The sequence below is a fragment of the Tenebrio molitor genome, chromosome 5 (genome assembly GCF_963966145.1).
Source record: "Tenebrio molitor chromosome 5, icTenMoli1.1, whole genome shotgun sequence".
Lineage (NCBI taxonomy): Eukaryota > Metazoa > Arthropoda > Insecta > Coleoptera > Tenebrionidae > Tenebrio > Tenebrio molitor.
The window spans coordinates 16,399,085-16,420,345 of NC_091050.1; the positions used below are offsets into that span (position 1 = coordinate 16,399,085).

Sequence of the window (21,261 nt, forward strand, 5' to 3'; positions counted from 1 at the left end):
ACAAAAGCTCTGGAATGCATGGAAGTATTTCTGGTTGCATATACCTGTTTCAATTTAAATTTCGAAATTTTTGCCGAAATTCGGTCAAACAGGCATCAGCGCTCTATGTCCATTCTCCGTTATTGAAAACAACATTGCGAAAATAACATGATTCTTTTATGTTCTGAAATGAAAACCATTTTTTTTATTTATATAAATGTTCATCAAGTGAGCTGTGCATGTGTAAAAGCACCTTTAATTTAGTTACATTACAAAAGTCACATTTATGACAGATCCATTATAGGTTATCTCCAATAAATCTTTATTTGGTGAAAATACAAAGACAAAAGCAAATAAGAATTAGTGAATTACTTTAATTTAATCAGTAAAAAAACGTAACAGTGCTTTTGAAATCAACAATGCTGAAACGGACAACAAAACTAAAAAATTATAATTGAGGTTCGCGCAGGGCAAGCAACTTTGAGAGTCAAAGTAACTTTCATACTATTATCCGTTCACGATTGTTTCAAATTCGGACTGTCTATGAAAATCTGACATTTTAGTTGGCAATATTGTGATTTGGCATAATAAATCTATTTTAGGTTATAAATCTATAATTGAATTACACTAAATCAATTAGGGAATTGACAACAAGACGAATATTTAATAACGAAACGTCATATGACAGGACCTGATGCCAATCTAACAAAAAAATATAGTGGCCTCCTGCGTGTTTAAAACAATCGTGAACGGCATATAAACTCTGTCCACTCATAGATTGCTTGACATAAAGGTTACTAAAAATGTTCACTTTTCACTTACGCTATAACAAATAGATCCGGCGCGAAATTTAAAAAAATGGAAAGAGCAGGTTTACACGTGATGTTTTATTATTATTCTGCATGTTTGCACTTAGGAAAGACGAAAGAAAACTTCAGTAGGTACAGTATGTACAATAATGTGCCCGACGGAATAAAAAATGCAACCCACAATACATTTTCGAATTTCCGAAAAAGCTGGCAATTGAAATTAAAATATCCAGTTTTTTCCAGAAATGGCTAAATACAAGCAAGAGATTGTTTAATTGGTTCTCCTATTTAATGCATGAACAAAAATTACCTCTGTATCATTTTCTTGACAGAACTGACAATTTCAAATTTGAAATGTCATATAATTTATTTTTCCCGTGGGTTTTATAACAACCAATGAGAATCAATGGCGCGAATGCTTCAAGATATTACCAACACAATCTGTGATACTTTCTTAATATTTTAATGTTATGGTTTGGGATTTTGTTATCTAAGGATATTTAAAAAAATGCATTCTATCAGTGGACGTAGTCTAACAGAAAATCATATTTTCATGACTTGTTTAGATGCACATTTATATGAAATTGAGTATAGTGACAGTTGTTTGACGTTTATTAGTTGAGGTAGCAAAGATACGAAAAATCTGACACTGTCAAAGTCATAGCCGCCCCTTATCTGAGTAATTGTTGATCGCACCGTATTTTATCTTATTTTATACAGGGTTATTCACTAGAGGGGTCTTCTTTTTTTTGCCGCAACCGATAATACCAATAGCACTAACTTTTTTTTTTAATTAGAAATCAAAGTAAGTTGGATAGATTTATCAGAAATGTCAGGTTGACAGATAACATGTTTTTAATCAAAATTCAACAAATAAATTAACAATTTAAGTTAATATAAAAGGTGTTCCGTTTGTAAACATCCGCAGCGGTGACAGCATTCTTTCCATACTCTCCACAAATGAGGATCATGTCGGTCTTTTTTCAGATTTTTTGCTTTAATGTCAAAGATACTAAGAGCCATCATGGATTCAGTTATAATTATTTTCAAAATTTGAAATCAAGAAATTGTTGTGTGTATAATGGGTTGCGGCAAAAAAAATTCAGAAGTAGGTACCCGTAAATAACCCTGTATTTGTCATTATTATTATCATTTATTTAATTAGACTGGTGTCTAAATGTTGAAACTGTAAATCTCATTAAGTATATAAACAGAGCAAAAACTGTGCGCTACCAACCTTGGCGTATTAGGTTAGTTCCGAGTTTGACAGACCGCCGTCAGCGCCACAAAGTTTGAGTTTACGGAAGAGAACCGGAAAACTTAAAAAGCAAGACCTTTAGCAACTCCGTAATTAATTTAAAATTGTTGGCGGTTGTGGAGGGACGGTGATTTTTCTGGTGAGATCTTGGAAGAGTCTCGTCCTTCCGCGTCCTCGCGGCGAGGATTTGGCACCGAAATATGCATCAAATCTCCCGGGTCATAAATCTGGAAGTCCCGTCCGTTAGAAATCATCGCGTGTCTGTTGAAAGCGTCGACGGTCTAGACCTTTGCGGGTGTTAAATAAAAGAGACAACGGTGCCAATTTAATAATTCAGTAGGTGATCGAACCCGGAGTAAAAAACAGTGACGTCACTGGCGTTTAATGGCGTCAAAGTATTTATAGAGCGAAGGACATCGAAATGGTAAAAGTCCGAAACAAGGATCAGCTGCTGTGTTGTGCTTTTGCACGTCGATCGATCAGAATTTTTTCGAGTGCAAAAGTTAATCAGAGGGGAAGAAAGAAGGTAGAAAATAGGAGGTACGGTCCTGTTCGGCGGCGGCGCCAATCAATTATTTTACGACGGCATAAAAACCTGTCCGTAGGTAACATTAACGGTCCTCCGCCATAATCCTCGCCATTTATAAGCCTTAGGTAAGTTTTATGCGACATTCCGCGACAGAAACGAATAATAATCGTGTCGAATGGCGAACGGGTCGTCCGAGAATCCAGGCCGCTCATCACTTATGCCCCTATCTCACGATACTACAACAATTAAAATATTTTACGAGGTTGGCGTGTCTGTTGGCGACCTTGGCGCAGTGGGGCGGCCGCACGAAAAGGAAACGTTTTGCAAGGAAGAACCGCAACGAGGATAAAACTTGATGTGTTTGAATAAATTAATTTGCGAAGCTCGTATTTCTCCATATTACGATGACGTTTACGGCCGCCTGCTGTTCCACTTGGTTTATCGCGATGCACGGTAATTGACCGCGGTGCAGCGCAAGGAGGGCGCGCGGACCCCCGATTTCTCAACACTAGGATTTAATTCGTCCGGGGCAATTTCCGCAACGTATTCATCATTTTTATTGTCGAATTCGGACGACCGTTCTTATTTGCAATTGACCTAAATAAACCGAATGGGGTCGGCCGTCGGATCGATCGCCCCGAAATAAAACCGAACAATTCGCGCCCCCGGATTTTTTTTTAATATTGTAATGAAGCGAACGGGGACAACGACACTCGACTTCTTGTGCGTGTCGCGAATAAATTGCGTCTCGGATCTTGATATGGCGTCCTAATTAGTTTTTAAAGCGTCAGAAGCGCCGTTCCGATTTTTTCTCGCCGATTTCAAATCAGAATTAATTGTTTCTATCCAATTAGGGCGAAATGCGACAGTTTACGCCTAAATACGGCTCCGGGAATTAAATTTTAAATAAGCAGTCTTCAAGTGCGCCGTTAATTACTCCCGTTTCCGCTCGTTATTTATTAAACATTCGCTTGACGGAATCGGCGGGAATGAATGGTCAAACGTCACTTTTCTGGATCCAACACCGAGATAAACATGAACACTAATAACGAGATCGTATCGGAACGCATTGCGGCACGACCGCACGTGAATTTATGGGGGTTTAATTCCGTTGCAAAAATTCCGCCGGATAAGGTTGTCATCTCGAATCGATAACAACGTAACAACGAACGTTGGGGTTTTGATTGTTGATTCGTCGTTTAATCGCGGCATCGATCGGCCGGCGCGGCGGGCGCATCCACCGGATTTTATTAAAATTTCGGTGGATGCGCCCCCGGAAAAATTTAATTACACTGGAACTTGTTCGGAAGTCCTCGGGGAGCGCGCCACCCGGAGCGCGATTTAAAGCGACACATCCACCAGATATGGAGACGGTTTTTACGGTCGGCGGCAGGAATCATTAACGACGTGGGGTGGCGAAAGGGGGCGGCGGGCCCAAGATAAAGCACGCTCGGCGATAATTCGGCCGCGCCCCGTCTCTGTTTTCCTTTTATGGCTACTTATTTAAAACACCACTTGACATTTTAGGAAGTCGCGTCCCCGTCCGCCCCCTCAACTTATCGAACTGCACGAACCGTATTTTATGTGAAAAGCTATTTACCCTGAATTATACGTCGGATCCGGACGGGAATGAAATACTGGGCCCGTTAATGGGCCGGCGACACTTTACACCTCTGCAGTATCGAAACAACGAAAATATCATCCATATTTTCTTCCCGTCTCTCGCTCTCCATTAACGCGAATTTATTGTCGCTCCTTTTTAATAATTCACCAGGTCTCTGTTCGGGAATCGGGGCAGGGGTGCGACTGTATGGTGAGCTTTAATGTGTAGCGAGTGCGGCAGCGGTGTAGATCGATGTGGTGCCTGCCGTACTCGGCAGTGCATCCGCAGAGGCCAAACTTTGACCCCCGATTCGAACACCAGGACGTACCCCTGACCTAGTCGTACCGAGGTCGCCCGCCGAACACCCGACCGGGACCCCGAACGAACGCTTTCTTAAATATTCATCCCGATACCAAGTAGACGACGCTGATTCTGCACCTGACCTCTCCAAATAATCAAATTCACCGTCCACCTACCAGAAAAAATTTTTCTAATGCACCAAATTTGCTTACATCTTTGCTTTCTTTCCCATTTTCCTTTCTTTTCAGGTCCGTTCACTTCTCATATTTTTTTGAAATTTCCACTGACCCTTGAAGGTGTTCAGACTCTTCTGCCTCTCTTCTAATCCGAACGCATTACCATTTTCATCTCTAAACACAATTACTTCCTACAATTTTTTTTTTCTTCCTAATACTCCGATTGCTTCAAACACTAAATTTCTTCGTTTCATTCTTCTCTTCATCTTGTTTCCTCAGACGTACACTGTCAAAATTCACATTTCCCGCTAAACAGCTATCGAAGTACAAAATGGCTGTCACTGTCAAAATTTAAATTTCCCGCTAAACAGCTACCGAAGTACAAAATGGTTGCCGCTGTCAAATTTCCTGCTAGTTCAAAACACCCAAGTTAGGCAACACATACGTAGTACGATGGATGTGAATAGAGGAGAATCCCCAGGAGGAAGTTCAGGAACCGGCTATCTACATCTATTCTCGTGCAGTATCTCAACTTTTCTTTTTCTATTTCGTACCCAAATTTCAAGATATCTTCCAAAATTACATTAAAAAGACTCGAAGTCTTCCTGGCATAATTTTTCACTTTCCATGCTTGTTTGTGCCAACGGTGATATACATGTGTGAAATCTGGCAAAAAAGAACGAGATAAAACTGGAAGCATGGAAGAGGAAGATTCCAAGGAAAATATTATGCAGACACAGCACTATAGTACACCACAAAGCACAAAGGATAAGGTGCCTGGGACATATCGGTAGGATGCCATGGACATGTGAAGAGAGCGTTGATGGAGGGAGAAGAAGGAAAAAGGAGGAGGGGAAGCCCGAAGAAAAAATGATTGAAGGCAGTGACAACAGACATGAGTCGTAACCGACTGGAAGAAAGCGTCACAGGACAGAGACCAATGGGGGAAAATAGTAAGAAGAGTTGTGACGACATGGAGAGTGGGATGTGAAATATAGAACGGAAACTGAGAGGACAAAGTCATGGCCTCAATGTCCTGCAGAACTGTTTTATATATTTATATCTCCTTGTTTCACTCCTACCTACACGTGGTTAATTTTTGAAGTGAAAACTTTTTTAGGCGCGCCACATACATTTTATTGCCGGGCAGTGAATTAGTTTCATGCGACACGGTAAAATCGTTCGCAGCACAAGCTAAAATCGGAAAATCGTTCGCACCTCAGCGAAAATCGTTCGCAGCACGACACGGCAAGCTAAAATCAATGTCGAGTTTCTCAGCGGAGCGAGCGAAAAACAATCAGTGCGTCACTTGTCAATTTTAAATTTTCATTGTACGTTGTGTTGTGACCTGACTGACCTCAGTGCAGAGCTGCAGGAGTAACTGTATATATATACAGGATATTTCAGGAGTGATAATATGCCTGACGATATTAAAATTCAACCCACACTATATTTCCGAAAAAAGCTGGCTACTGACATTAAAATGTCCGGCTTTTTTAGAAAATGTATTGTGGGTTAAATTTATTATTCCGTCAGGCTCATTATCACTCGTGAAATACCCTGTATAGTTTTATATAATATAAACGATAAAGACACGATAAATATTGTAAGTTTACAGATGAATGTAGGATTTAATACGTAATTCTCAATTATATGGCTTCAACAATTCATCTATTGGAAAAATTTGTGTAGCAAAATGTGGAGAGGAAAATGGACAAATTATCATAATACAGGTATTGCTATGAAAACTTGTGTTGTGTTCAATATCATCGTCAAGAAAATAAAACTTAAACATCCAAACCTAACCTTACAAACTTTGCCAGAGTGTACCTCTAAAAGCGGACGTATTTGCAGTTTCTATTGAAAAATACTAGTTTATTTGACGAGTTTGTGTGTAAATTGAGCCTTTTTTGGCACGCGTGGGTCATTTTAAAACGCGAGTGAAACGAGCGTTTTAAAGGCACACGAGTGCCAAAAAAGGCCCAATTTACACACGAACGAGTTGAATACAACGTTTTTTTGTTCGACGAGCCCCTTAAAGGCTCCAAATCGCTTAAAACCTTTAAAATTAGCTTGACGTTTCGTTTTGACAAGTTGTAGCATTTATCAAAATCCGTTCACATAGGAGAAAATTCTCAAATTCTGACAGTGTCGAACAAAAACAGATTTTTGATGATTATTTAAAAACAACATTCGATTTAAATAATATTAATTATTTATGCCTTGCTCCTTATTCCTCCAAGTACTATCATCCATAATGATATATTTTTTATAGAACAGATACTATTGCGGGCAAAAAAAGTGGGACACCAAATTTCTGTCAGTTTTGAAAAATTCGATGCAGTTCAAGCTTTATTGTAATTTTTTTGACACTATTCGAGCTGACAGTTTAAAAATTTATTTTATACTCCTATTTTCCTTTTCCAAATGCCCCCTTCTTTTGATAAAAGTAGATTTTGATTGGAATCCATTAAATAAATATTCACTACGTACTTAAAGTCCATTCAAAAATCAAAAAACCACCACCTGTTGCTTTAGGTTGGTAAAATTTAAAAAATCCTAGGTAGATATTTTTTCATACTATGTTGGTAACTATAAATTATGACATTTATTTGATTCAAAATAAAATTCACTTGATTTGAATTTCCTTCATATTGTTTTATTAGCAGCACGTTTCATTTATTTATTGATTCTTATTATTTTTACTTAAACATGCCCTGAAAAACAAGACACTTGGAATAAACACTTAACCTCAAAATTACAAGTCTCACCAAATTTTACACTAGACAGCATTGCCGATAGTAATTATCGATGAAAATGCGACGTTGGTGGTTTTTTGATTTTTGAATGGGCTTTACTTACAATCATTCCCTACAACCTACAATACTTAATGACAACGTCAATCAATTCAAAGTAGGGTTAGAATCAGGTAAGGGTTATTTCACATTAAAAGTCAAGACAATGACGTTGATGTTCCCCTTTTTTTGCCCGCAATAGTACATATTACTTAAAATCAGTAACGAGCATCATAGAAATTTTCACTTCTGTCGTGCGGTCTTATGCACACACTCTTTTTTTTTATTTCTCTGCTTCTTCACCACAAGATTTAACATCACCATCACACTTATTACATTTCTGACGTATACTTGAAATCTGTGTGTAACTTTTTTGCTAAAATCATTGGTTCCTGTTCACTCGAAAATGTTCTTTTTTCGGGTTTATCGCTTGTTTCTTCACCTCTGGCGCCTCATAAAATATCGCTTCCATTGTTCGGGCGACGGGAGAGAACCGGGTGGCGGCGATCCCGCCCCCGCTCATCTACCGTGGAATTTTGCCGGTCGCTTTCGCAATAATTTTTACGTTCAATTAGGACCGAAAAGCGCGAATTTAACGAGACAATTCACATTTACGCGACATATAAAAGGAAATATTCCTGGGAACGGAGTCGGCGCATCCACCATTTGATCCGATTATCGTTTATTATCGCGTGTGGCGTTTTTCGACGTTAAAATCGCGAACGATTCGTCGAAATTTTGTGCGGGGTCAAATTCGCGCCTGCAGAGTAACAGTGACGCGGGGGAGAGAGCTTAAAGCCCCGAAGATTAGGTGAGCGGCGGTGGCTGCCAACGCCAGAGATTCAATCTTCGGCTTAGACCCCGCGTCAAAATACATTTGTATGGGCGACAAGTCACGTGTTCACTCGCCAGTAAATTAACCCTCTTCGGAATTTCCCCCGGTTCTGCCGTTTTTTCCGACGCTGCACTCTCTCCCTCATCTAATTTAGATTGAATCTTGGCGCGGGAATATCACGCGGAAATCGATCCGGGGGAAAACGGGACCAATCGGATCGTGGGGCTGAGCACCAATTACCGGTTTTATGTTATCGTGGATGTTATTAATCGCTACAAAAAGTCGGCGGGATTGACCGGTGGACACTGAGTCAACACAGGAATTCAAATCGGATTGAATTAATTCGAAACACACTCGAACCTGGATTGATCGATGTCGCACAAAAGAGTGCTCGATGATAATCGGCCGTGAACGATGCTCGACGTCCTCCACCGTCCTCGATGACAAATGGTTTTAATAACGCACTCGTTAAGCTGCAACTCTCGCCGAGCGCGGCTGGGTCCGGGCGGAAAACGGCGGAGGGCCCAACGCGGACCCCCGAGCTGCACCGACTAATTTATTTGAGAGGATCTCGGCGGGAAATTCGATCCGAAACAAAACGATGCACTAATGGACGGTGCAAAAATGAGTTACGATCCGCCGCCCATTAACTAATTCCGCCTAAGTTGTTTGTTCTCGCCATGATTCGCATTACGAAATGATGAATAACCCGGAGCCGGCTCGCTTATCCTTGTCCCGTCGAATCGATGCGATTTTCAGACATCTCAACGCGCCCGGGTTCACCGGGGATCCTGTTTTCACGACTGACGAATTCCGGGACAGAGACGTATTCAATAATTAATTCCCGTAGGTATTGTTGTTTGTGATCTGATAATTAGTGCGTCGTTGACAATATTGAAGGGAACAACCGTAATCACCGCACGGAACAATTATTTCGTAACGCGAACAATGAAGGGGGAACAATGCATATTAATAAGGACGATTTATGGTCCGTCGCGGCGGCGGCAGCTGAGATATGGGACGCGGGACGTCCTTTATGCCGCCGCATCGGCATATTTCACGCCGAAGGCTCCCGTTTACCGATCCTGCTCCGGACTTTTCCCGATGACAACCCTGCCGGACTCGTACGAATACGACATTATTATAAATGTTTCTGACATCAACAAAAACGAATTTATTATTCTCGACCGTCACGCTCCAAACATCTGATGACTTTTCTTCAGTCATTTTCAAAAATATTCTGTAACATTGTTGATCAATACTCGTATTACGGACGCAACGTGGAATTTCTTCCTTCGTTGATGGTTAAATTCCCGTTTTCTTTCGAATATCCAAATATTCCAAAATCCATTGGTGTCAGAGCGGGAGAACGCGGTGGAAACCTAGTCTTAAACTTATTGGACGACTGTAAAATTGCTGTAGGTAAATCAAATTCGCACTTGCTCTCTGTATGCAGTGACACAATCTTGTTAAAGAAGTTTGTACGTTGTACTTTACAACAACTTCCTCACATTTTACATCATCCACACTTCCAGTCTGTCGATTAGATCTCCAATATAGATCACCAAAAACGTTTTCTCCATTTGACATTTCGCAAGGTATTGGTTCTTGCATGCGAACATCCACTAACTCCATTCGGCACTGTTTAATGTTCCATTTCGATAACAACGCACCGCAATAAATGCATTCTGTTCCAGGGAATAAATCATTTTTATTATTCCTAAAGCAAGAGTGTGTTTATGCTTAGGTGTAAAATGTTTACTTCTTATCAAAATAACTAATGTCCTACACGGGGTAGTCTTTAATGCTACTGTAACTAATTCATGACATCGTAATTTACATTCTGGCACACAGAAATTGACAAATTTATATGTACACGTGTAAATCGGGGTCAACTACAATGTTAGAAACATTTATAATAATTAAAAAGAATTACAGTAAATTATACCACATAATAAAAAAAAAATTGTAATCAAAGTTGCCTGTGAAAAACAAAACTCAGCGTCATAGATTAATCACGTAAACGTAACGTTTATGTAAATACCTGTTATGAGAGAACTGTCACTTGTCCATCACAAAGAAGGATTCAAGCATAAATTCTTTATGGTCTAAAATAAAAACCGTCTTATATAAAAATTGCAAAATACACAATTTTACCGTTTAGTGCTTAATAAAAATTGTGGAACCGAAGAAAAAAATTAAAACGAGTAAGTCATAACTATTGTGGTTCAGTTGGCAACACTAGTCGCAGTATTTGACAACTGTCAAGTTTCTCTAATGCAGGCTGTTTCCTAAAAAACGCCGCATGCCGTAGCTCCGTTATTTATTGTACGATTTTAATAAGCAAAAAAAGCAATAAAGTGGTTAAAAAAACACGACAAAGCGGTTTGATTTTTAATTTTTTTCAACATTAATTCTTATGGAGAATTTTTTTCTGATTTCAATGATGTCTAACAGTTTTGTGCAATGAAAATTCAAGAAAAAAAAATAAAAATTGTATTACGTTACGATGCGCCCTGTGGAAAACTATGACAATGTCAAAATGATAAATATCATTTCGTCATTCTTCGAACGAAGAATGAACATTTGTCATTGTTTTCCACGGCGGGCTTGATTTTTTTTCAAATTCATTAATAACAAATCGTAATGTAATAACACTTTTAATTCATTTTCTTTAATATTTATCACACAAAAATCAACGTGTTAGAAATCAGAAAGAAATTCTCTACCAGAATAAAAATTAAAAAAAAAATGTTTCCATTTAAAAAAAGAAAGTTGATACTTATTTGACATAACAATTAATGTTAGAAAAATAAAAAATGTATCCATTTTGAAATGTTTTTTAACCGTTTTATTGCTTTTTTTGTTTATTAAAATTGGACGATAAATAACTGGGTTACGGTTTGCGGCGTGTTTTAGGAAACAGCCTCTATAAAAATATGTTTCTTTGACAACAACAATATTTAAACTAGCGTTACCTATAGTCTTATTCACGATGAATGTTGGATAAGGGGTAGCCGTGATCTATTTTTATCATGTTGGATAAAGTGACTCAATTTTATATTTTTTCCTGTCAAAAATATCGCGCCTTCAAATGAAATCCTGGGCTGGGAAGGCGTTGGAAACAGTCAATTGTTGTGCTTTTTTACAGCGTGGATTAATTGGAGCATGTTGACAGCTAACCTAAAATTTAGAGTCAATTTTTTTTCTTTTTTTTCTTTCTTTGTAATGTTTTAGATTAAAAATAAAATAACTTAACGATTCCTATTCTCGAAGCAAATATCTAAGGCACCCTTTGCTGAAAACAAACATGTTCGATTGTGTCCAGATTAAACATAAACAAATGTCATTCGTGTCAAACGGCAGGAAATAAAAAAAAAATACACTGTTCTAAACGGTTTACTTTTTCCAACGCCTACTCAGCCCAGGATTTCATTTGAACGCGCGATATAACATGACTGTTCCGACGTTCAAATTTGAACAATGTCCTGTTTTTAATCAAGTATTATTTAATTATGATTCAACTCGAAATACGTTCAAGTTGGCAACGATGTTACCGTTTCCATCACATAATTTAACCTTAATTGAAATCAACCTAACTTAACACGAAAGCTATCAATTTCTACTAGGGAATTTTATTTGTTCTCTAGTTACTACCAACAATGTTACCAGATGTCATAGCCACCCCTTAGCCACATTAATCGTGAATAGACAATACTGTATGATGACGGTCATGGCTTACTCGTTGTTTTTCTATTGCACTGTATTAAATGACAGTAATGACATTTGAAATGAAAATTTAACTAAGACACAAACTTTTGTTTTTCACAGGTAACTTTGATGACATTTTTTTATCGTAGAAAGAAAAATTAAAAGCGGTTCAGCGGGAGCCGGGGAGTACAGGGTTAAACTCTTCAGATTTGGGTGTTTTTATGATCTTTTTGAATTCTCGACGAAGACATTTTGCTCGGTGTTCGTCACTTTGCTGCGCGATCCATTCGAGGGAGCAGAGCGACTTATAATTTGTAGTAAAGCATCTATAAGCAAATTTGGGACCACGCAACCGCTATTCATCGGGGAGGCGGCGTCGTTATACAAAGAATCAGGCGGCATAATAATACCCCGACCGAAGTTCGTACAAGAAACTTGTTCATTTAACAGCCCCGGTTCGCCGTCTACACACTTTAATAACTTCGGTAAGAGACCGTTAAATCCTTAATACCGACCGTAATTAATACTTTTCCATAGACAAACACGCCGATTTCGGCCGCACACTTACGTAAGTACACGTAACGTCGCGTGTCCTCCACGTAACGACAACGAAAGAAGTAATCTCGATGTAAGATCGGTCGTCCTAATTAGCGGCGAATGCAGATCCGTTCCAGGAAATCTAGTTCACTCGGAGACTCGATCCCAGAAAACAGATCTCGCTCCGGATGCATCCCGGACCAGATTCCCATCGAGATATTCCTGTCGGAATAAAATTCCTCACCTCGTTCTTGAAGTTTCAATGTCAGGAGTCTTTTATGTGTCGAGGAGCGGCAGCGTCTCGAGTTTTACGCCCTAATGGAATTGTTGCCCGTCCTATTTCAACTTCTACATCCCTGAAATATTTTAAAGCGATGCGCCGCATAATTCCCGGGGTTAATGGAGATTTGATGTTATTATCGAAATCTTCCCCGGACGCGGCACCGTATAGAGTTGCGTGCGGAAAGCGTGCATGTCATGTCCACACCTTGGATTTTGCCCGGATAAAAGTACGGAAAAAAATTAAATTACATGTCATTTTTTTTATCAAAGTGCAGATTGTTGATTTACGATGTGGGATTAGAGCGTTGTGACAACTCACTCGTTTTTCACGCCGATGCTGCGACACCGTCAAGCTAATGATGAATTTTTCTTCTTTTCCAGAAAACTGGGGTTGTGAGAGCGGTTGCCCCGACCTACCGTAGCAATATGCCACCGCATGCTGTGTATTGTTGACATTCATCCAGTAAGTATGCCCGTTCGGAAAACGCCGCCCCCACAGTCCAAAAATTCCCGATTCACGCACCAACACGTCCGCGAGATAATCGAAAAAAGCCAACGGCGCAATTGTCGCCGGAAAGCTCCCGCTGCAATAAATCAAATCGATTTAATGAAAATCCCCTGAAATTTTCACTTTATTACCATCGCCGAAAAACACAGAATGAGTGATGTATAGACACTCTCAAACAAAAACAAAATAATTATGTTTTTTGTTCGACACTGTCAGGATTTCAGAATTTTCTCCTGTGTGAACGGATTTTGATAAATTTGACAACTTGTCAAAACGAAACGTCAAGCTAATTGTAAAGATTTTCAGCGATTTGGAGCCTTTGGAGGGCTCGTCGAACAAAAAAAAACGTTGTATTCAACTTGTTCTTGTGTAATTTGGGCTTTTTTTTGGCACTCGTGGACCTTTAAAACTCTCGTTTCACTCGAGTTTTAAACTGGCCGACTCATGCCAAAAAAAGGAAAAAAGCCAAATTACACACGAACTCGTTAAATAAACCATACTCGAAATGTTTTGGATATGGATTGTCAAACTCAAGGTCGCTTAAAACTTATGATTGAACTGTACATTAGTGAGATCTGTCATAAATTCCAATAACCTTATTGGCGCGCCTAGTTACTTTTGCTGGTAGTGCCAACTTAACGACAAGTCCCCAATCCACATCCATAACGTTCCGACTGTACTATTTTTTAAATCCTAATAATGTAATCTCATTATCGGTATACGGTGTGTTCGCCGAAAAGTGAATTGGTCTTAGTCGGCTGTAGAAGTAAAAGTTGGTGAATTTTCAATTGTTCAGTGAACCCGCTCGATTTCTGTCTGGATAATTAGCGGAAACCGCCGCGTAATCGACAGCAGTTGTAACTTTTTAACGAGCTTTCTTGCAATAACCAGGAGGAAACATCTGTTTTTGACCCCGCCATCCAGTCCGACCCGGAACTCTTTTGAACCGGCATCGATCCGGACCGGTGGCCATTGTTTGACGAAAAAAACTCGAAGAGAGTAGCCGTAATGAAAATTTATTTCGCTCTGTTTGCGGTGCATCGAAGCGGGAAACTGTCCGTCCGGAGCGGCGTCAAATGCGAACCGGACTAGTTAAATTAGCCGGATTAAGCGCCGATGCAAATGAGTGGAGGGCGGCGAGTCCGGTCCTGCCGCTGCATCCACACCTATAACGGGGGACTCACCGGCCGGTCAACCGGATCCATCCCGGGTCTCCAATTAGCGAGCTCGCTCTGATTGTAATTAGTGCAGTGCTAGAGCTCGTCGCCTAGGGCGCCGCTCCCGCCGCTATTGTGTGCGTTCCTAATGGGATCATGTTACCTGTGTACAGGGATGGGCTCGTCGTGTCCGTATTTCAGCCCGGACGGTTGCAGCCGAGGGAAATAATTACGGCGGCGGAGGCGGCGGGACCTACCGTCTCCTCCGCGGCCCGGAACTTGCCTCCCCCGTCGATATCACAAACAGATAAGTCTCGACCGAAAAAAGAAATTTCAATATATCACGTGCGCATCCACCAATTTAACGATCAGTGTAAAACATAGTCTTAGGGCCGGTCCCGTGTGTGGTCCTATCAATCTTCCGGGTGCTGAAAAATTGAATCCTCTTCATTACTCCGACTTTATAGGGATCCGCCGGTCACGATCCGGACTCCCCCGATGCACTTGTGGCTCGGATAAAGGTTGTTTTTTACACGGACCCAACTTCCGGTAATAAACTCCTTTATTTCCTCGACAATGCCGATCCAAAGATCTCCGTAACATTATTAACATTATTATTATTATTTCGTGTCGAGCAACATGCGCCCGCTCAAAAATAGATCTCCCGAAATCTCCCCCCCAATCTCATCTATATAATTGTTCCTTATTGGTAATAAAGAGCCTTATCGGTCCGTGTCGAATCCTTTATTTTCTTTTATTGCCATTTTACTGCTGGGCCTCCGGAGTGAGGAAAGACCTTTCCACGACGAATACTAACGACCCCGTCCACCCACGTCCAATGCAGCGGCAGTCCACCCCGTAATGATCCGGTTTGGGTGTTTATTTATAGGTTGTTTTGTTTCAGAATTATTGAAAAGCGATGACGGGAGCGTGGGCTGCCTGCTTACTGGTGAGCTTTCTACTTCCCTCATGTCTGCCGACGCCGCACAGAGGTCGCCACCATCCGCCGGAGCCTCACGCCGAAGCCTACCACATGTCGCGGGACCCCTTCGACCCCCACCGGGACTCCGAGGAGTTCCGGAGGGACGCCCCGGACGACAAGCGCGAATTCACCAGGCGCGAATCGGAAGATGATCCGATGGTCGTCCAGACCAAGAAGGGCAAGGTCAGGGGCATCTCGCTGACGGCGGCTACCGGCAAGAAGGTGGACGCCTGGCTGGGCATCCCCTACGCGCAAAAACCGCTCGGAAACCTGAGGTTTCGCCACCCCCGGCCCGGCGACAAGTGGGACGGCATCCTGAACACGACCACCCAGCCGAACTCCTGCGTGCAGATCATAGACACTGTGTTCGGTGACTTTTCGGGGGCCACCATGTGGAACCCGAACACGCCCCTCAGCGAGGACTGTCTGTACGTGAACGTGGTGGTGCCGAAGCCGCGGCCGACCGGTGCCGCCGTCATGGTGTGGGTGTTCGGGGGCGGGTTCTACTCGGGCACGAACACTCTTGAAGTCTACGACCACAACATCCTGGTATCCGAGGAGAACATTATCTTAGTTTCGATGCAGTACAGGGTGGCCTCGCTCGGTTTTCTCTACTTCGGGACGCCGGACGTTCCCGGAAACGCGGGCATGTTCGACCAGATGATGGCGCTGCAGTGGGTCCACGACAACATCGCCGCCTTCGGCGGCAACCCCAACAACATCACCCTGTTCGGAGAGTCGGCGGGGGCGGTCTCCGTCTCCCTCCACCTGCTCTCCCCCCTGTCCAGGAATCTGTTTTCGCAGGCGATCATGGAGTCGGGAAGCGCCACCGCTCCCTGGGCCATCATCTCGCGCGAGGAGAGTCTCCTGAGAGGACTGAGACTCGCGGAAGCCGTCGGCTGCCCGCACGAACGGCACGAAGTCTCCGCCGCCATCGACTGCCTCAAGAAGAAGGACCCCGTCGACTTGGTCAACAACGAGTGGGGCACCCTCGGGATATGCGAGTTCCCCTTCGTCCCGGTCATCGACGGCGCCTTCCTCGACGAATCCCCGTCGCGAGCCCTCGCCAACAAGAACTTCAAAAAGACCAACATCCTCATGGGCTCCAACACCGAAGAAGGCTACTACTTCATCATCTACTATCTCACCGAGCTCTTCCGGAAGGAGGAGAACGTCTACGTCAACCGGCAGGAGTTCCTGAGGGCCGTCACCGAACTCAACCCCTACTTCAACTCCATCTCGCGCCAAGCGATCGTCTTCGAGTACACCGACTGGTTGAACCCCGACGACCCTGTCAGCAACAGGGACTCCCTCGACAAGATGGTCGGCGATTACCACTTCACCTGCAACGTGAACGAGTTCGCCCATCGCTACGCCGAAACCGGCAGCACCGTCTACATGTACTACTACAGGCACAGGACGGTGGCGAATCCGTGGCCCTCGTGGACCGGAGTGATGCACGCCGACGAGATCAACTACGTCTTCGGGGAACCGCTGAACCCCACCAAGAGCTACACCGCACAAGAAGTGGATCTCAGCAAGAGGATCATGAGGTACTGGGCGAACTTCGCCAAAACTGGAAATCCTAGCCAATCGCCGAACGGGGTCTGGACGCCGACCTTTTGGCCTCCGCACACAGCTTTCGGAAGGGAATATCTCACCCTCGACGTCAACTCCACTGCCACAGGGAGGGGACCTAGACTCAAGCAGTGTGCCTTCTGGAAGAAATATCTACCTCAACTTCAGCAACAAACGAGTAAGTTCGCGGCTCGATCGACGAACGAGACGTCAGGACGCAACAACTTCTTGAGATAAATAAACTCGCGATGATCCTGAACAGACTTCGCTTTCACGTCATCGGTTCGCTAAATTCTGGACATCTGTTTGCGTTTTGGTTTATTTTTAGACATCTCCAGCTGCGTTAATGTGAAATCTTCGGCGTTGGGTCCTGCGTCCTGGCGTCCACGTGACCGTTCAACTTCCTCCAAAACGGAACAAACACATTATGCGAGTGGTGAAACGCAAATATCCCCGAGCGGTCGCTCCCGCAAACCGTACGGATCTCGTTCCGCGTAATTTTTATTGTTGTTTATTCGAGTTTTTGCAAATCTCATTTGGAACGGATCTGAGCAGGAGAAATCCGGGAGTCGTGCGTACCAGCCGGATTTATGCGGGCCGGATGATGCCGTTCGGATAACAGCTTGCAACGGAGCGGATACGAGTTTATGCAAATGCAATTTCAGCTAACCGAAGTAGCTTTTATATTTCGACGTCGCCAAACTCGGTTAAAGTTTTCGTCGTGGAGATGCCTCCATTTCGGACCGTTCGCGGACAAACTCCGGACGGACCGGATCTAATTAAAACGTTCGTTCGTTCGATCCTCGCCCCGTCTAAAAATGCTTGCGGGATGTTCATGTTTGTCTTGCTAATTTATTAGGGTGTGTAAGCTGGCAATTTCATAGTTGAGAGGTCCGTAATTCGCCGGGAAATTATGAAACATTCACCTCTCCGTATCGCTGTTTCGTGGACCCGTTTTACTTCGAAATGAAACATTGTTGTGCTACCCCTTTCCAATTTGGGGGTGTAATTGGACCGATCAACCTGTCACGTTGCTACCCGATAACAATAAGACATATTCCGGCTCGAAAACGGGGGAGAGGAGGAATCAGGAATTCGTTTCGTTCGCTTTATATATATTTAAGTGGGCACATTTGCGACCTGTAATACAATGACTGCGGCGAACCCTCCAACGACCACGGAGCGCACCCCGCGGGAATACCGAATGCCTTTTTTAAGGCGTGTGTCCAGAATATCGCCGCCGCGATCATGTCGGCATGAACACGACTCTGCGACACCCACGACCACCCTCGGACTATATTGTTTCGAATGGGACACCCCACGACATGCAAAAATTCCATTTTCGTTCCTTTCTCGTTCGATACACCGGCCGCGTCGCTTTCTTCCGTGATAAAAGAAATAACAGCGAAAATGATCGAGTCGGAGCCGTTTATTATTTTTTTAGCTAAACTTCCCCCAACCGTACAAAGTTTCTCCGCCAGAGGGAGAGAGGAAAAGATGGTGAAACCGACTATTTCTACATAGAATATCCTACACACACATTAATACTGAATTATTACAAATGTTTCTGACATCGTTGTGGTAAATTCAAAAAACATCTGGACACCCAAAACAAAATTGTAGTTGTTGGGTCGATTAATTCCCTAGTTAATTTCACGTCACCGGGTTGGTATCTACGATTTTTCGATTTGTCCATTTGTTTAAACGTCAATTGTCAAATAAATTGCAAATTTATTCATACTAGAGGTCGCCCAGCGGTCGAAATTCGACCGTTATTCATTAAATTTTTAAGTTTTTTTTTTAATCAAAGATTTTTTTTAATCATTGCAGATAATTTTTAACACTTGAATTTTGTTCTATTACGTCAGCTGCGAGCATGTACAAATACGACATTATGCATTAATTTTCGAGTTATTGGAAAAATACGAAAGATAGGAAAAATGAGGTATAGCTTGGCTAAGCCAAATTTAAAAAACGATAACGCGTTTTTTGACAGTTCCTTTGGCTTGTTTTATTGCTAAATGGCCAGGTTTCGCCAAGGCTACACAATTAATTTGCCTATCTTGTTCAAATTATACAGGGTGTCTCAGCTAAGATTTTCCAGCCAAATATCTCGGTTATTTTCCAACGGATTTTTGTGAAATTTAAACTGCAGATATTTTAGACGGTGAAGAATAAATTCCCATTAATGGAATAACCCAAGTCTTAAAAACGTAATTTTTACATTCCTTTTTAAAATGTTGAATCACTTAAGATTTATATCAAAAATTTTATCGTCCATAAAAAATGCTGTAAGGAGAAACTCGTCCTTGAAAGACGTCTGCTTTGCAAGAAAAAAGAAAAAAACTGTGTTAAACGTGGCTGCAGATGCAGAAACGTAGACGCATATGAAACAAATGCGCGCTATCGCCAAATTTTGGTCACCCCTCTTCGCACAAACGGAGCTGACATATTTGACGTTTATCTTTCGAACCTTACAAACACTTACAAAGTCAAAGACAACATTTTGTCGTAATTTATTATACTGGATGCTTTAATTCTTCCATAAAGGACTAAAACACGATCGGGATATTTTAGCAAGGTAATTTAGTTCACGTATGCTTCCTGTGTCTTCAAATAAATTGACGGCTCGCTGAACCTTAAATTTTGTAAAGCCTACATTTGGATAGTTTTCCACGAGAAAACGAACTGTGTCATTGAAGTTCTACGACACTCTACATAGGCAAAGATTGTTTCCTTTTTCAACAATATTGAAATTTCTGCCATTGTAGTCTATTTTTAGAGTATTTGCAATAAATTTACACAATTTGACTTTTCTAATAAAGCGCGCCCACTTTTGACAGATTTTAAGGGGTGTACAAAATGTTGGTTGGCAACTTTTCATCAATTGTTTCAAAAGGTAACTGCTCAAATACCTTCAAAATTTAGATTAAATTTTTAACAACAAAATCTAATCTTTTCGTTGAATCAGACGAGTGATTTAGTTAATTGTTTGTGTAGGCACCTATTTTTTAATGTTTAACAATCTAATCATAATTGCACTTAATTTTCAATAAAGGAAACACGTGTTAAAATTACATTTTTTAACTTGAGGTAATTTTATTATTACCAATTGAGCCTTCACAGTCTAAAATATCTGTATTTTTAATTACATACATAGAAATCCGTTGGCAAATAACCGAGATATTTGGCTTGAAAGTCTTAGCTGAGACAGCGTGTATAAAATTTAAATAAAAAATTAATACAAAAAATGAAAAATAAAATAAAGAAACAAAAAAAACCGAGGGCTTAAAAAAATAAATGTCCATTGAACTTAAAATATGTAGTTTGAAAATGAATTTAATAATTCAAAACTTCTGTGTAGACGATGTTTTTTGTAAAAACTCTTTCATCGTTTGCGAAATGCCCTTGACCCTTGACTTTACATTCGGAAATATAAAATCTCAAACCACTGAATGATCGAACTCTACCTGGTGCGACGTACAATTGACCATGTGTAAAAACTGGCTCCCTCAATAAAATTTCAATTTTTTCGAATGTTTGTTTTTGAGACTTATTTACTGTCATCGCAAATGCAGGTATAATTGGAAATTGAGTTCTTTGAAAGTTAAATTGTAAAATAGGAATATGTTAAATTTATACGTGGAATCAAAATTCTCTTATTGCGTGCTGTTCCAGTTAAAACTTCGCAATCAATAGCATTACGATGCATAAACTTGATGCGCATTCTTGTTCTATTAATTAATGCTTCCTTTGTAATTTATTGTATTTAAGTTTCTGATCAGTAAAACGATGCAATTAACTTTCAATACTAACTTATGTGGTGGCAAACAGCTAATAGCAAAAGATTTTTTTAAATAAACTCCCTCTTGGAGTGGATTTCATTGCGGGGGGATTAAGCATAGACGTTTTTTAACTTTTTTTTGTATTTTTGGTATGTAGGTGTATATTTGTGAACATTGTTCTTTTCACAATAAAAATCTGTACCAGAATTGTTAAAAAAAATTATGTGTTCGTATTTGAAAAAAAATATTTTGACAGTTTAGCCTTGAAGCTCTTGGGGGCTGTATGTGAATTTATTAGGGCCTTTTGTAGCCTATTCACAACCATTTAATTTGGTGTATAAATAATTAAAATCCTCCAATAAATAAGGGAGTCGTCTTCTTTTTTGGGCACACTTGTATTTTACAAATACAATTAAAAAAAATAAAATAAAACATTC

The 21,261-nt window shown here is 41.2% G+C and overlaps 1 protein-coding gene across 3 annotated transcripts in view; it reads left to right on the plus strand.

The window, feature by feature from the left end:
* The window catches only part of LOC138130844 (acetylcholinesterase-like), a 44,693-nt gene that overhangs the window by 18,666 nt on the left and 4,766 nt on the right, over positions 1-21,261 (plus strand). The window contains exons 1-3 of one of the 3 annotated variants that reach the window (XM_069047530.1): positions 2,311-2,700; positions 13,196-13,277; positions 15,384-17,217. In XM_069047530.1, the coding sequence (XP_068903631.1) occupies positions 15,399-17,217 (1,819 nt within the window). In that variant the 5' untranslated portion in view covers positions 2,311-2,700; positions 13,196-13,277; positions 15,384-15,398. Of the gene's footprint in view, positions 1-2,310; positions 2,701-13,195; positions 13,278-15,383; positions 17,218-21,261 lie in introns of those variants that run through there. The other 2 variants (XM_069047531.1, XM_069047529.1) reach the window with 2 other exon arrangements.